The sequence below is a fragment of the Siphateles boraxobius genome, unplaced genomic scaffold, assembly GCF_051911475.1.
Source record: "Siphateles boraxobius isolate OS27281-9 unplaced genomic scaffold, OSU_SipBor_1 25, whole genome shotgun sequence".
Lineage (NCBI taxonomy): Eukaryota > Metazoa > Chordata > Actinopteri > Cypriniformes > Leuciscidae > Siphateles > Siphateles boraxobius.
In genome coordinates, this window is record NW_027508866.1 from 4,197,501 (window position 1) to 4,214,459 (window position 16,959).

The window sequence follows — 16,959 nt, forward strand, 5'->3', positions numbered from 1 at the left end:
GGACACATCCTGCCCTGGCAGAAAGCAGAGAATAACACACACTACAGGTCAAGAAGCTGCCCGCCATCTTTTTTAAGACTTCTGACATTTATCTACAGTTGCATTTCTTTCCACTTTAAAAAGGTTTCTTGCTCCACAAACAGTCAATTTTTTTATATGTCCATTTTCCACTCTCTGTGTGTGTCTTTTAGAGTTCACATTGTTGTTTATCAAGATGACCATGTTTCTGATCACTGAAGAAATGTTAAAGTGCCCCTATCATGCTTTTTCATAAATTACCTTTCATGTAGTGTGTAATAAAGCTATTTGTGAATATAAAAGCTCTGTAAAGATTAAACTGCAGATAAATGATGTCTCTCAAAAGAAAGAAGCGATGTTGAACTGAATCTAATCATTAGTAATTCCAGTCTCACTTCCTGCTGAATCTACGTAGGTTTGTAACTAATTTGCATAATGCCAGCCTGTGATCTTGATTGGCTGAACAGCGTCTGCTTTGCCCCGCCCTCAAACACTGTAGTTGTAGCTGAGACTGAAAATAGCTGGCGCTGCAGTGAATATTGTGAGAAAATGAAAGTGTTTTTTGACCCAGGATGCATGTGAACCTGTTGTAGGAGACTCCAAAACAACATCAGGAACCTTTAAAATATCATAATAAGGGCACTTTAATATGTTAATGTAGGTGTTAATATGTTTATTCTTATGATGCCACAACACTAATGTAATGTTTACTGTTTTGTGTTTTTTCCCTTCTTGTAGTCGTCTGAATCCTCTGGGTCTTCTTGTTGCTCTTGATGATGGAGGTTCAGCACATGGATCCTTGTTCTGGGATGACGGAGAGGGAATTGGTAAGTTATATTTGTGTGTGTGTGTGTGTGTGTGTGTGTGTGTATGTGTAGAGATGAGAATCGTGAGGAACTTGGTTTTGACATAAGAAAAGCCATATACTGTATATGGAGCTGGTTATGCGATGCAAATGTCAAAATGTATTAGTGTACAATATCTCATTTTTTGAGTTTTGTATTGTTTGTATTTTTGATTAGCCTGTGTTGTATTTATAACTGTTTCCTCATAGTAAATGCTATTATTGGTAACAATCTCATCAGCATTACAAATAATAAAACTCTGTTCTGACTATGTATCTTTATATTAGTATTTTTTTTTATGTTGATCACTCTAAAATCAGAGTAACTTTACCAGAGGTTTTTTTTTAAATTGTTCATCTCTTAATCTTCTTTTTTATCTTCTTTCTCTTTACAGATACTGTTCAGAATAAGCGTTTCGTCTTGACGACTTTCACTGCGTCTTCGGTACGTTCATATGTTTTGAAGAAAGCTGTGTGTGCAGTTCTTTCCGATTTATTTAGATTGTGCTCATTAAATCCAATAGGGAATCCAAGATTGTCCATCTCACTTAAAGCCAAGCATTTTTTTTATTTTTTATTAACCCATCCAGATCCAATACTAGTTCCTGCTGTAGCAGCTCAAGGCCACTTCTGGACTTCCTGTGGGTTTGATGATGTCATATGTGCTGAGATTATTTAAGCGGCTCTATTGAGTTAAGAACTGTTTGTAATTCAGCTAGTTTGAGTTGATGTCACATAAATACTGAAACAACACAATTTTCTGTTGTTTTTCATAGTGTTCTAGTCAGATCTAAGTGAGTGAATCTCAGTGAGTTTTAGCTGTGTGATATTATTTTCATGATGACGTAATGTTTGCTCACACTGTAAATATGCATGTGTGTAACAGCTGTCCTGTGTGTTTATATGTGTGTAACAGCTGTCCTGTGTTTATATGTGTAACAGCTGTCCTGTGTGTTTATGTGTGTAACAGCTGTCCTGTGTGTTTATGTGTGTAACAGCTGTCCTGTGTGTTTATATGTGTGTAACAGCTGTCCTGTGTGTTTGTGTTTTACAGCTGTCCTGTGTGTTTATATGTGTGTAACAGCTGTCCTGTGTTTATATGTGTGTAACAGCTGTCCTGTGTTTATATGTGTAACAGCTGTCCTGTGTGTTTATATGTGTGTAACAGCTGTCCTGTGTGTTTATATGTGTGTAACAGCTGTCCTGTGTGTTTATATGTGTGTAACAGCTGTCCTGTGTGTTTATGTGTGTAACAGCTGTCCTGTGTGTTTATATGTGTGTAACAGCTGTCCTGTGTGTTTATATGTGTGTAACAGCTGTCCTGAGTGTTTATATGTGTGTAACAGCTGTCCTGTGTTTATATGTGTGTAACAGCTGTCCTGTGTTTATATGTGTAACAGCTGTCCTGTGTTTATATGTGTGTAACAGCTGTCCTGTGTGTTTATGTGTGTAACAGCTGTCCTGTGTGTTTATATGTGTGTAACAGCTGTCCTGTGTGTTTGTGTGTAACAGCTGTCCTGTGTGTTTATATGTGTGTAACAGCTGTCCTGTGTGTTTATATGTGTGTAACAGCTGTCCTGTGTTTATATGTGTAACAGCTGTCCTGTGTGTTTATGTGTGTAACAGCTGTCCTGTGTGTTTATATGTGTGTAACAGCTGTCCTGTGTGTTTATATGTGTGTAACAGCTGTCCTGAGTGTTTATATGTGTTTAACATCGGTCCTGTGTTTATATGTGTGTAACAGCTGTCCTGTGTGTTTGTGTGTTACAGCTGTCCTGTGTGTTTATATGTGTGTAACAGCTGTCCTGTGTGTTTATATGTGTGTAACAGCTGTCCTGTGTGTTTGTGTGTAACAGCTGTCCTGTGTGTTTGTGTGTAACAGCTGTCCTGTGTGTTTGTGTGTAACAGCTGTCCTGTGTGTTTGTGTGTAACAGCTGTCCTGTGTGTTTGTGTGTTACAGCTGTCCTGTGTGTTTATATGTGTAACAGCTTTCCTGTGTGTTTATGTGTGTGTAACAGCTGTCCTGAGTGTTTATATGTGTTTAACATCGGTCCTGTGTTTATATGTGTGTAACAGCTGTCCTGTGTGTTTGTGTGTTACAGCTGTCCTATATGTTTATATGTGTGTAACAGCTGTCCTGTGTGTTTGTGTGTTACAGCTGTCCTGTATGTTTATATGTGTGTAACAGCTGTCCTGTGTGTTTATATGTGTAACAGCTGTCCTGTGTGTTACAGCTGTCCTGTATGTTTATATGTGTGTAACAGCTGTCCTGTGTGTTTGTGTGTTACAGCTGTCCTGTATGTTTATATGTGTGTAACAGCTGTCCTGTGTGTTTGTGTGTAACAGCTGTCCTGTGTGTTTATATGTGTAACAGCTGTCCTGTGTGTTTGTGTGTTACAGCTGTCCTGTGTGTTTATATGTGTGTAACAGCTGTCCGGTGTGTTTATATGTGTGTAACAGCTGTCATGTGTGTTTGTGTGTAACAGCTGTCCTGTGTTTATATGTGTAACAGCTGTCCTGTGTGTTTATATGTGTGTAACAGCTGTCCTGTGTGTTTGTGTGTTACAGCTGTCCTGTGTGTTTATATGTGTAACAGCTGTCCTGTGTGTTTGTGTGTTACAGCTGTCCTGTGTGTTTATATGTGTGTAACAGCTGTCCTGTGTGTTTATATGTGTGTAACAGCTGTCCTGTGTGTTTGTGTGTTACAGCTGTCCTGTGTGTTTATATGTGTGTAACAGCTGTCCTGTGTGTTTGTGTGTAACAGCTGTCCTGTGTGTTTATATGTGTGTAACAGCTGTCCTGAGTGTTTATATGTGTTTAACATCGGTCCTGTGTTTATATGTGTGTAACAGCTGTCCTGTGTGTTACAGCTGTCCTGTGTGTTTATATGTGTGTAACAGCTGTCCGGTGTGTTTGTGTGTAACAGCTGTCCTGTGTGTTTGTGTGTTACAGCTGTCCTGTGTGTTTATATGTGTGTAACAGCTGTCCTGTGTGTTTGTGTGTTACAGCTGTCCTGTGTGTTTATATGTGTGTAACAGCTGTCCTGTGTGTTTGTGTGTTACAGCTGTCCTGCGTTATTTATGTGTGTAACAGCTGTCCTGTGTGTTTGTGTGTTACAGCTGTCCTGTGTGTTTATATGTGTGTAACAGCTGTCCTGTGTGTTTGTGTGTTACAGCTGTCCTGCGTTTATATGTTTGTAACAGTGATCCTGTGTGTTTAAATGTGTGTAAAAGACGTCCTGTGTGTTTAAGTGTGTGTGTGTGTGTGTGTGTGTGTGTGTGTGTGTGTGTGTGTGTGTGTGTGTGTGTGTGTGTGTGTGTGTGTGTTTATATGTGTGTGTGTTTATATGTGTGTAACAGCTGTAACCAGTTAGCTCAAAGGGGAAATATTAATAATATCTCATAACTTGTTATGATTAATTATGAATATTTGGGTCAGTTAATTGGATTAACTTGATGTGGCTAAATTAACATTACAGTCAATTAATCATTTCGTCCAACAAACTCTTTTTATTATTTATTTATATTAAGAAAAGGGTATCTTTCATGGCCAGAGAAAAATAATTATTTCTTAGCATGTACAGCGCGTAGAGCATGTAACAGGGTCAAGATCGTAAAATATACTTTGTTGCAACCAGAGGATCAGAACCAAATACATATTGTGCACAAGTTTTATTAACAAAAACACTAAAATATAACTAACATTCAAACAATTATGCATTCAGAGGTAGATGGTTAAGTAAGGAATGATTGACGACAGGCCGTTGAATTATTAGAAAAATAATGCTCACCCGAGGTGGTAATGCGGTCACGACGCGAAGCGGAGTTACACCTCGGGTGTGCATTATTTTTCTAATAATTTAACGGCCTGAAGTCAATTATTCCGCTTATACTACATTTACCACACCTCAAAACATTGTTCAGATGATGCATTTCAAGACGTTTGTAAAGTTTTTGTCATTAAAACGCTCTTGTATGTAGGACTAATTTCTTACGCATCTAATCCCATGCCTCCAAAACGTCATTTTAGAGTTAGTAACGGAGGTTTGAGCCACTGATATCAGACTAATGATGGGGACACACACTTACGACTCGCTGAAACATTCGAAGACTGACTGTGTCCATCGACTGTAGCAGATCTTAAACACCGACTGTGAACACAGACTGAACGCGCTGAACACACGTTTGGGCATGATCAGTCATAAGTATCAAATTACATTAATAACTGGCCTTAGAGTAAGTGTGTCCCCGGCTTTATGCAGTTATTAATGCAGTTCTATTATTGACAGTAGATAACCTGATAAGTGAAACACACAAAGCCCTTTTAACAAGTACCTAGGCCTATCAATAATTATTTATTTGTTATATAATCTGGAATAGGAAAACCCCGTGCAGCAGGACTATCAATGTATTTATATATTCAGTTTGATTTTCTATTTATTATAGATAGGCCTTTATACTTTATTTATTAAAATTAAACTGTATGTGTCCATTGATTGTGAAGTTAGACATCGAAAATTGCAGATCAAGTGCATGGGCTGCATGTTTTTTCTTGTTATGAATTGTATCCTATTTTCCGTTATTACAGATAACTACGCGCAGTGATATGGAACTGTAATGCGGTCAATCCTGCCTGGAACTACTTTAGACGTGCTTTCCCTGAAAATAATTGCACACCTTAGAACGTTCTCAACCAATCAGAATCAAGCATTCAACAGCCCTGTAGTATAAAGTGACAGAATGAAACTGGAGGCAATGGAACTATGGAAAAGATCTATTTAACTATGAGAAGAACCATCAGCTTATCATTTCCAAACCACCTCATTAAAAGTATACTTGCATGGCCTTTGCAGTGGACAATTCTTAAAGTTGTTGAAAATTGAAGTTGTTGATGGTTCCGTGAGTGTCAAATGTTGAAGTTGCAATCGTTTTCTTCTCCGTTGGATGAAGAAGATATGATGAACTTGCGTGGTTAGTTCAACTCTGTTCTCATGGCTGGAGTGCAGATTGTGGCCTGCTGGCAAAAGTACCAGTTTATAAAGACCAAACATGGTATAGGTGAGATTACATTGACCGTTGGTTCTATAATAAAATACATACCATAGTATCAAATGCATAGTACACAAGACAGTAAATCATTCACACAGTTTCTGGGATGCATGTTCATTTATTGATCAATGTGTCTGATTAATGCAGCAAAGTTTGTTTTAAAGTCTGTTTCTGTCTTCTCTGTCTTGGCCACGTGACCACATTTACTGTATAACAGCAATAAAACCAACTTATCTGATCGTAGTCATGGTGACCAAAGACCCTTCTTACCCTTGTTTGGGGGGTGGGACCACAGATCCCAGAGTGAGCTTTAAATATTATTTGTTACCTATAACAAATAATTATATCTGATTTGTCTCAGTTGTTACACAGCTGTGATGTTCGTTTATATGTGTGTAACGGCTGTTCTGTGTGTTTATATGTATAGGGTGTACTGACCAGCATGGTTCCCACAGACGGTCTGGCCGAGGTCGACAGGTTGACTCTGGGTCTGGTGAAGGTGTGGGGTGTAACAGCGCCCGTCACTCGTGTTACACTGAGCGTGACTGGACAGCCTGACACCGACCTGACATTCACATATAACGCTGAGGTCAGTTGCTTCAAGTCAAGTTAAGTAACATTGTGGCTCTCCTCATCCTCCAAATCTTCAGCCCTGAGGAAATACAGAGAAGAGTTTACATTCTCCTAGACCGCTTTTAAAAGAGTTGTGTGTGCTTCAACGCAACGTTTCTATTAATAAGACTGAGATTTACGCAAGTCATGAGAAGAGTAAAAGGGGGGACATGACAGAAACTGTGCGCATGTGAATATGAATAACTAGTGTTCCAGCCAACACCCAAATCATTGATCTTTCTTAGTATTTTCCGACTGAATAATGAGTGTGAAAGAGGTGAGGCGGCTCCGTCTGTCTCCATGCGTTTGTTTGCAGCGTATGTCAGATCAGAGCTGGCGTTTCCCAACCATTCACCCTAAAACCTTTGATTTCTCTCCATCATTTCAACATTATGAGGTCATTGACGGAATTGGCCTACAATCACACATGAGTTTAAGCTCTTACAGGAATAGTTTACCCAAAAATGCAAATGTGCTGAAAATATATGCGACCCAAGATGTACATGAGTTTGTTTCATCATGGGAACAGATGGTGAGCTCATTTCCAGCACATTTTCATTCCGTTAAGGAGGAATTGTATTGTACCTGCTGACCACGAGTGTGTAGTTTAGCTTTCGTTTTGTCTGAAAAGCTGCATCACAAACTCTTGTCTCTACCTCTCCCTCAGGTTCAGGAGTTGCAGTTTGATGCAACATCACAATCTCACACCGTTGAAAAGCCTTTCACAATCACCTGGAACGAGGCTTAGACTCGGACACCAGTCTATGGAAAGAGCAATCGCAGGATTATTTACATTTATTTACTAATGTTCAGTCAACTAGTCATTTATTTAGCATTTCCACATGGAGATTTTTATGGTAGATATCATCTGGATTTGAAATTTGAAATGATTTCTTCTAAAATAAATGTTTTGGTTTGGATCTCATATTAGAAATAATAATGGTTGTGTGTCTTTAGGTGAAATTTGGAAGGCTGAATCTCTAATGATGGCATTTGGGGAAGTGGGAATATAATGATAACCATTAATTATCGACAATCACAGCTTTTTAATGAGAAAACATCTCAGCTGCAGCTTAACGCACAATTACAGTTTGATGTGATGATACAATAATCAATAATTCATTCTACAGTAAACATGATGATATGGAGACTGTAAATTGATCACTGCTGTAATTGGCTGTCATTGAGAGTTGGAGACACAATATTTAGATGCTAGCCAAAAACAATGAGAATTGAGAACCTTTTTTATCCGAGTGTGAAGCAGGATGGAGCCGTTCTGAGACGTCTTTATTTGGGTTTTCTGGGTTGATCCAGAGCTTGTATATGTGTAATTGTATACTGCAGTGTCTAGAGCCGCTCTCAAGACTTTCAATCATCATGGCACATGTGACAATAAAAGTCATTTGATTTGAAAACACCCATCTGGGTTTTTGGAGGAGTGATTTTTATTTATTCTGTCTTAATGTTTTATTAGAATTATATCAAGCTACCATGCGATTAAACTATCATTTATATTTTGTGAATAACTCAGCATTTGTTAATGATCCTGATTTCTAAATGACATCATTAATCTATTTGTGGGATGTGTTTGATAGCAGGAACAGCATTCCCCGTCTGGCTCCGAAGCAAAAGACAAGGTTGCAAGGCAATTATCGCATGCCAATGTGCATTGGCTCGTTTAGTTACACTCAAAGTAGACAGGCTCTAGTAAGCGATACTCATTCGTCAGAATCACTTCTGACTCACGTCATAGTGAGCTGTACAACCAAACTCAAAATTTTTAAAATTTCCTTCTATTATTGATATTTTGAATGCCAAATTAACTGCAGATATAAGTGAGGAGGAGATAAATAAAGCAATATCCAGACCTAAAACGAATAAATCTCCAGGCCCAGATGGATTTGACAACAAATTATCCCAATTGTATTACCAGCTCTTAATTGTTTTACAAGGAGGCGAATTGCCACCTTCGTGGCGAGATGCTGTTATTTCTGTGATTCCAAAAGAGGGGAAAAATAAACAGCATTGCACAGCTTATAGACCTATCCCTGTACTGAATATGGACTATAAGTTATTTGTCTCAGTTCTATCAAAAAGGCTTGAATTGATCATGCCGGATCTAATTAACTCTGACCAAACTGGCTTTATTCGTGGTGGACAAACACGGGACAATATTGGATGGACTCTTCATAATATCAATCATATTCAGGATTCTAATTTACAGGCTGTCCTTTTAAAGTAGCAGTGTGTAATTTTTAGCGGCATCTAGTGGTGAGATTTGCGAATTGCAAACAGCAAGTCACTCGCGGCCTATCCCTCGATTTTCAAACTCGAATGAGAAGCTACGGTGGCCGACGTAAGACAAAAGATGTCTGAGTCTGAGTCTGAGTCAGCAGCAGAGGGTAGTAAGTCAAGCAATGAGGTTTCTTTAGCGCTGTTTGTTCGCTTTCGGCTACGGTAGACACATGACGTCACAATATGTCGACCTTCATAGAAGGCGGTTCCCGCGCCTATGTAGATATAAATGTCTCATTCTAAGGTAATAAAAACATAACGGCTCATTGAGTAAGGTCTTTATAAACCACTGAAAACATAGTTATGGATCTTATATTGCATTTCTGTCAATAGATCCTAAGAAATATCACACATTGCACCTTTAAGCCTAGATGCCGAGAAGGCTTTTGATTCTGTCAATTTGCTTTTTCTTAAGAGTGTTCTCTCAAAGTTTAATTTCCATGCAAGGTTTATTCAAGTAATTCAAACCATATATTCCTGCACTTCTGCAAGAATTAAAATAAATGGTGATCTGTCTCACACTGGGGAGGGCTACTAGACAAGGGTGCCCTCTGTCCCCTCTCCTCTTTGCATTGTTTATTGAACCCTTGGGGCAGTGGATTAGGCAAAATTCAAAGATAAAAGGTTTCAATATTAACGACGATGAACACAAAGCAGCATTATTTGCTGATGACATATTAGTGTATTTAAAGGATCCAACAGAGTAGTTGGTGGAGTTAATGGAAACATTAAAAATCTTTGGATCCCTTTCAGGATTTAAATTGAATATTCTAAAAACACAAGTATTGACTTTTAACTATAACCCACCGAAAGAAATGAAAAAAGGCTATTGTTTAAAATGGAATCACAAATTTATTAAATACTTAGGAATACAGATCCCCAAAGATGTAAAGGACTTAGAAATATTTAATTATGATCCCATAAATAAAAAAAATTAAATAGACATTGCAAGATGGAATTTATTACCTTTTTTTAATATGAGATCTAGAATTGACTCAATCAAGCAAAACATACTTCCAACTTTACTTTATCTGTTTCAGTCTTTGCCTATTGCCTTGCCCAAAAAACAGTTTACAGAATGGGACAAATTGATCTCCAGATCCATATGGCTGGGTAGGAGGCCATGGGTCAAATTTAAAACCCTGCAGTTGAGTAAAGAAAGGGAGGGGTGGCCATGTCTAAAAAAATATTTCTGTGCTGCACAACTGAGACCAATGGTCTGTTGGTGCAACCCAGAATACCAAGCAAGATGGAAAGATATTGAGATTTTGTTGGTTTGGGGAGATTCCTATACGAAAGACAATTTTAGATGAAATCTAATAAAAAGCAAAAGAGAAAATCAATGGATTAGGGTAACTCAGAAATTGTGGCACAAGATTATTAAGGAGTATAAAATAAAGGATTGTGTAAAAATATTGAAATGGAGTACACATGACTTAATACATAGACTTTAAAGCAAATACCTTACACTCATTTCAAACTGTGTCTAAGAAAGGGATAACAGCCCATTGTTCAATAATGGATAAAGGACAATTATTAGATTTTCAGTCCTTGAAAGAAAGATTCAATTTAAAATCTTCAAAAAGTCAAAAGGACTTCTTCAGATATATTCAATTGCGACAACATTTCTATCAGAAAATTAAAAAAGTGTCTGATGAAGATTCATATAAGATTGCTTTAGTTAAATTAATCACCTCAGCGTATTATGCTAAACCAACGGGGAAGACTATTACTAGATTATATAAAGCATTGACAGATTTACAAGGAGATTCCTCTCTATATGTTAAGGAGAGACGGGAGAAGGAAAGCAGTTTGGTAATAACAACTGAGGATTGGGGAAAAATATGCAAACAACAATGGGCATCTTCCCGCTGCCTATACTGGAGAGAATTTTGCTGGAGAAATGTTATCCATTTTTTATTTCTCCAAAACAGAAAAATACATTTTTAGGTTACGCAAATTGCTGGAGACAGTGTGGTTCTCAGGATGCCAACCACTTTCACATATTTTTGGATTGCCCTAACATCAGATGTTTTTGGAAAGATATAAGCAGTATACTAGAAAAGATTCTAGGCACCTCAATTGATTGCAGTTTTGAGATACTTTATTTAGGGATTGTGCCGATGGTGTTCCGGGAAAGGAGTAACAAATACATGTTTAGAAAAATTCTTGCATCAAGCAAAAAAGCAATAACCAGATGCTGGTATAAACCTAATCCCCCACAAATACAGGATTGGATTGATGTTTTAAAAGGTATTTCAATATGGACAGAATTATATTTTATGTGAATTTTCAGAAGGATTTGTTTATCGATGTCTGGTCTTAATGGATTGAATATATAAATCATATTGAACCAAATACTTTTTTTTTCTTTTTTTTAATGATGCGATTCCCTCCCCCTTCCTTTGTAAATAGTTTCTCTGTTAAATCAGGAGAAAACTGTAAAGAGATACTTTGAGGTGTTGTGTATTTTGATACTTTCACTGCCTGGAGAGTTTTGCTATTCCTGTTTAACAAATATTTATGTAAACTGGTAAAGCTGTAATAGTGACGCATGTGAACAGAGGTGAATTGTATCCCTTCCCAATATAAATAAAGAAAAAAAAGAAAGAGACATTAGCGAAACAAAGAAGTACTGGAACATGATGAATGCAGATGAGCAGTGAAATAAGAATGTCAAGAATCACAAAGAAAAAAAACCTCCATCCCATACCAGAGTAGTGCAAAACATTAAAGAGAATGCACAACATAATCCTAGAAGCACACCATACCACTCGGGATTCAATGTAAAAAGATGGCTGCACTCATTGACACCAGTAGTACTTGCTCTTTAATGCAAAAAGCCATTTGGAGGCAGTTGTGTAAGGAAGAAATATTGTTATCATGCGGAGGACAAACATGTCTTCTTGACAATGACCATAATCAAGCAGCTGTAGGGAAGGTAATCTGGATGAGTAAAGTGGACGATGTTCCAGTGGAAGTTGAATTTCCCGGTTCTGCATCCCCCACCTGAGCACCTCTGTCACGCCTTTTGAATTGTACATAATGAACTATTCTGATCTGGCTGTACCTGTTATACTAGAAATGGATTTTTTGTTGATAATAGATTTTCAGCATGATCAGTATGTTCAGTATACCTTAGCTGCACAAGGGGATGCTGCATTTACCGTCACACATCCTTTTCTCTGGCAGGATACCTTTCCAACGACCCATACCCATACCTTGCCCTGTCTCTACCACCATGCAATGAAGAGGTTCTCTAGTAGGGTGCGAGTGGCGATTGCAACCAGTGAAAGTTTCTGCGGAGAGGTGTTACATGTGCTCTCTTCGGCTTGTTAAAGACCACTCTAGTTGCAGCATTCAGGATCAGCTGCAGAGGTTTGACACTGACCGTACATGCTGGAAAGCCAGTCTTCAGTCCATAGCCTGTGACGTCTGAGCCCATTGCAGACAATAAGCCTGAGCCTGCCGCAATATAGGAGCCAAAGCATACACCTGAACCAGAGTTCCCTTTCGTAGTCACTCCGAGTTACGTCGGATGACGACGAATGGGGGTTTCGCTTAGAACACCTATCGACTTCGAGTATTACAAAACGAGCCAATGGCGATGAAATGCCATGGGTCTGCGGAATTTGCATAGCGTATCTACGCCCCACCGCGTGGGTATAAAGGAGGACGCCGGCAACATGCAGGTATGTTTTCGCTTCGGAGCCAAGAATATTTCTTCACTCCACAATCATCTCTGACTTCGCTCTATGAGACGAGCTTCTCTCTCCGGTGTTGGTGTGACGGCGATCTGCAGCGAGCTCACAGTGCCTGCTGATCTGTGCAGTGATCTGCCAGTGTGTGTGTGTCTCCCTGTGCGCTTCAACATCGCGGAGTTTTTTTCTCCTCTCATAAAAGAGCTCGCACGCGGCACGTCTTTTTAAAGACGGCTCGCCCGTGCATTTCTGGTTGCAGCGGACTGGTATCGGACTCTGATGGGCACGAGCGCTGTCTAGTGTGTTTGGGCTTTGATCATGCTTGAACAGCGCTCGTGGATGACTCATGTTCTCTCTGGGAACGTGATCATCGCGTCATATATAGGTCGAGACTCGGTGAACTCGCAAGAGTGAGAGTCCCCTCATCCACTACCCGATCTTCGGCTGGTGGACAGGGTGACCTGAGGGTGTTGGTCTGGAAAAAGGCGCCGACTCTGTGTCCACGCCCCAGCCCCCCCTCTTTAATGACGGTGCCCGCTAGCGAACTGATGATTCCACGAGTCTACCCTTGGGTGGCCCGTGTGTTTTCATTTGAAGCTACAGAGGATGATGCTGTGTCTGTAGCAGCATCACTAGGTGGGCTTGATTCTTCTGGAAATGACGACTCTTCACAGCTGCCACCCTTTGGTGCGCATACGGCTGTGCCTGAGTCTGATCCGGAGATGATGGCCATGCTTTCCCGGGACGATTGGTTTTTGGGGTGAGGCCGCCGACGCGTCCACGGCAAACCCCAATATCTTTCCTCCCGGACGTGCATGATGAGTTCACGGGTCCTCTCGTTGGTCTCATCCGCCTTTACTCCCCTCAGGGGCCGCTGCCCATGGGTACACTGGGGTTCCCCCGGTTGAACGCTCTGTTGCCATGCTACTGTGTCCTCAGAGTGCTTCCCGGCGCAATCCTAAGCACCCGTCCAAGCCTGTAGTTCTTTTCGTCACAGTCATCTGTGGCGAAATCCTATAGTGCCACAGGACAGGCAGCTGCCTCACTGCATCCCATGACCGTTCTGCTGGTCTACCTGACCCAGACGCTCATGGACATGCAGGAGGGCGGGACTGACCCGAGGCTCTTCAGTGAGCTGCGCGCCGCCCATGACCTTGCTCTCCGAGCGACGAAAGTGGCCGTACGCTCTCGGAGTCAGGTGAGGTTCACCAGTTTGGGGCTGACCGGTCTGATGTGCAAGATGTCGGGCGGACCCCCCGGACCCGGACTCGACACCCCCATCTCCCAGGTCGGCCTCTTCGGCGGTGCGGTTGAGTGCTTCTGCCCAACAGTTCTCAACCGCCCGTGAGCAGATTGAGGTTATTCTGCCCGACGGCCCCGCCGTCCGCTCAGATCCCTCAGTCTGCCCACGCCGAAGGCTCCCTCCCACGGTTCCAACCCCGCCCGTTCACCCAGGCCTGGCTCTGGAAGACCGTAGGGGGATGCCACAGCCCTCTCCAGCCCCGCACACCGCTAAACGCCGGGTTAAGCGGCACTTTTGAGATGGGCTGCTCAGACATGAGACTCAGTTCTTTCCAGGAGTTGGTAGCAGGGCCACTCCTTTCCCCGGTGGAGGGCTGGAGAAGAATCCTTATTCAGAAAGAACTGACTCTCTCCTCTCTGAGCATACAGAGTTCTCGGACGACACAGAGCGCCGCCTACAAGCCGTGCTCTCCTCATCCCCCTCTGCCCCAGAGGTGGTTGACACGGCGTGCCGTCCACGGACCGTTTCGCCCCTGTCCCCCTCTGTCGCCAGACCCCTGACAGAGCAGGCCCCCGTGGAACGCTGGTCCTTCCCTGGCCTCCTCTGTCTCTCCTCCTTATGACGTTGCCCCCACACCGGGCCGCTATGCCGCCCTCGTCTGGGCTGGTCATTCCGCTTCGCTGCACCACCGGGGGGACGTCTGTGGTTCTTCACTCCGCTGGCACAGTTGGGAGCCTGCACTAGAGCTCCCTATCTGTTACGCTGGGTCGTGCGAACCATCGGCTCAGCTATGCGATTCAGTTCGCACGGTCTCCTCCCTGCCTCACGGGAGTCCGCTCCACTTTGGTCGGTGGCTATGCCCCTATCATGAGAGCGGAGGTTGCTCCCTACTGGCGAAGGGTGCGATTGAGACTGTCCCTCCAGCCGAGATGAGGTCCGGGTTTACAGTCCCTACCTCATTGTCCCGGAGAAGTCTGGTGGGTTACGGCCAATCCTGGACCTATGCATCTGAACCGCTCCCTTCACAGGCTGCCGTTCAAGATGCTCCTGGCCAAACGCATTTCTGGATGTGTGCGGCCACAGGATTGGTTTGCAGCGATCGACCTGAAGGACGCCTACTCTTATGTCTCCATTCTCCTTCGACTCAGACCGTACCTACGTTCTGCTGTCAGGGCGCGCGCATGTCAGTACGCTGTTCTCCCATTCGGGCTAGCCCTGTCTCCTCGCGCCTTCACAAGGTTGTTGAGGCAGCCCTTGTTCCTCCATGGGAACACGGGGTTCGCATCCTGAACTATCTTGGTGACTGGCTGTCTTAAGCTCACTCCTGAGACCAGGTTTGTGAATACAGGGACCCAGTGCTCCGGCACCTAGCTCGTCTGGGCCTTCGGGTCAACTGGGAAAGGAGTAAACTTTGCCCCGTGCAGAGGAGCTCTTTTTCTCGGTATGGACTTGGTCGCCTTCTCCACTCAGCCATTAAACAAGAGTGCGGTCCCACTGAAATTGTTTCAGAGGCTCCTGGGGCATATGGCATCTGCAGCCGCGGCAACGCGCTCGGATTGCTTCATATGAGACCGCTTCAGCTGTGGCTTCGCGATCGAGTCCCGAGGTGGGCATGGCATCATGGCACGCTCCGAGTTACAGTAACTCCGACCTGTCGTCAGACCTTCACCCCGTGGTGGAACCTCAGTTTCTACGGGCCAGTGTTCCCCTAGAACGAGTTTCCAGGCATGTTGTTGTCTCCACAGATGCCTCTTCCACGGGCTGAGGCGCCATGTGCAACGGACATGCTGCCGCGGGCTCCTGAACAGGACCCCAGCGCCTTCTGCTTGTCAATTGCCTCGAGTTGCTGGCAGTACGCCTTGCCCTGCACCGTTTCTTCACGTTGCTCAGGGGTCAACACGTACTAGTCCGTTCAGACAATACCGCGACTGTAGCGTACATCAACCGTCAGGGTGGTCTACGCTCCCGCCGTATGTCGCAACTCGCACGCCACCTCCTCTTATGGAGTCAGAAGCACCTAAGGTCCCTTCGTGCTATCTACATTCCGGGAGATCGGAACTTTGCAGCCGACGAGCTGTCATGGTTTCAGCCATCTCCGGCGAATGGGACTCCATCCCCAGTCGGTTCAGCTGATTTGGGACCAGTTCGGGGACGCACAGATAGATCTGTTTGCCTCTCGACTCGACCCATTGCGCCCTGTTCTATTCCCTGACCGAGGGCTCTCTCGGCACGGATGCACTGGCGCACAGCTGGCCGCGGGGCCTACGCAAATATGCGTTTCCCCCAGTGAGCCTTCTCGCACAGACCTTGTGCAAGATCAAGGAGGACGAGGAGCAGCTCATTCTGGTTGCGCCGTATTGGCCCACCCGGACCTGGTTCTCCGAACTGGTACTCCTTGCGACAGCACCTCCTTGGCCAATTCCTCTGAGGAAGGATCTCCTTTCTAAGAGACGGGGCACCCTTTGGCACGCTCGACCCGATCTCTGGAGGCTCCACGTGTGGCTCCTGGACGGGACGAGGCAGGTTTGAGTACCCTGCCACCAGCGGTGGTGGCTACCATCACTTCCGCTAGAGCATCGTCCACGAGACATGTCTATGCGTTGAAGTGGAACCTCTTCGTCAACTGGTGCTCTTCTCGTCGAGAAGACCCCAGGAGATGCTCGATCTCTGTCGTGCTTTCCTTCCTGCAAGATGGGTTGGAGCGAAGGCTGTCTCCCTCCACCCTGAAGGTGTATGTGGCCGGTATCGCCGCATATCACGAAGCAGTTCAAGGTAAGTCTCTGGGGAAGCACGACCTGATCGTCAGGTTCCTGAGAGGAGTGAGGAGACTGAATCTTCCTCGCCCTCCTCTCGTTCCCTCTTGGGACCTCTCAGTGGTCTTAAATGCCCTGCAGAGGGTTCCCTTTGAGCCTCCGCATTCAGTTGAGCTTAAGTTCCTGTCTAGTAAGACAGCGCTCCTGGTTGCTTTGGCCTCTATCAAGAGGGTAGGGGACCTGCACGCATTCTCCGTTGACGAAGCGTGCCTGGAATTCGGGCCCGGTCACTCTCACGTGATCCTGAGACCCCGGCCTGGTTATGTGCCCAAGGTTCCCACCACTCCCTTCCGGGACCAGGTGGTGAACCTGCAAGCGCTGCCCCGGGAGGAGGCAGACCCAGCCTTGGCACTGCTCTGTCCAGTTCGCGCTCTCCGCGCTTATG

General features: G+C 43.6%; 1 protein-coding gene across 1 annotated transcript in view; it reads left to right on the forward strand.

Moving 5' to 3' along the window:
- The window catches only part of LOC143749660 (sucrase-isomaltase, intestinal-like), an 84,534-nt gene extending 76,593 nt beyond the window's left edge, over nt 1–7,941 (forward strand). The window contains exons 44-48 of the mRNA XM_077242083.1: nt 1–47; nt 757–845; nt 1,258–1,307; nt 6,338–6,499; nt 7,190–7,941. The exon at nt 1–47 is cut by the window's left edge and continues 78 nt beyond it. Coding sequence (XP_077098198.1) covers nt 1–47; nt 757–845; nt 1,258–1,307; nt 6,338–6,499; nt 7,190–7,270 — 429 coding nt within the window. The 3' untranslated portion in view covers nt 7,271–7,941. The remainder of the gene's footprint in view (nt 48–756; nt 846–1,257; nt 1,308–6,337; nt 6,500–7,189) is intronic.
- Nucleotides 7,942–16,959: the final 9,018 nt, after the last annotated feature.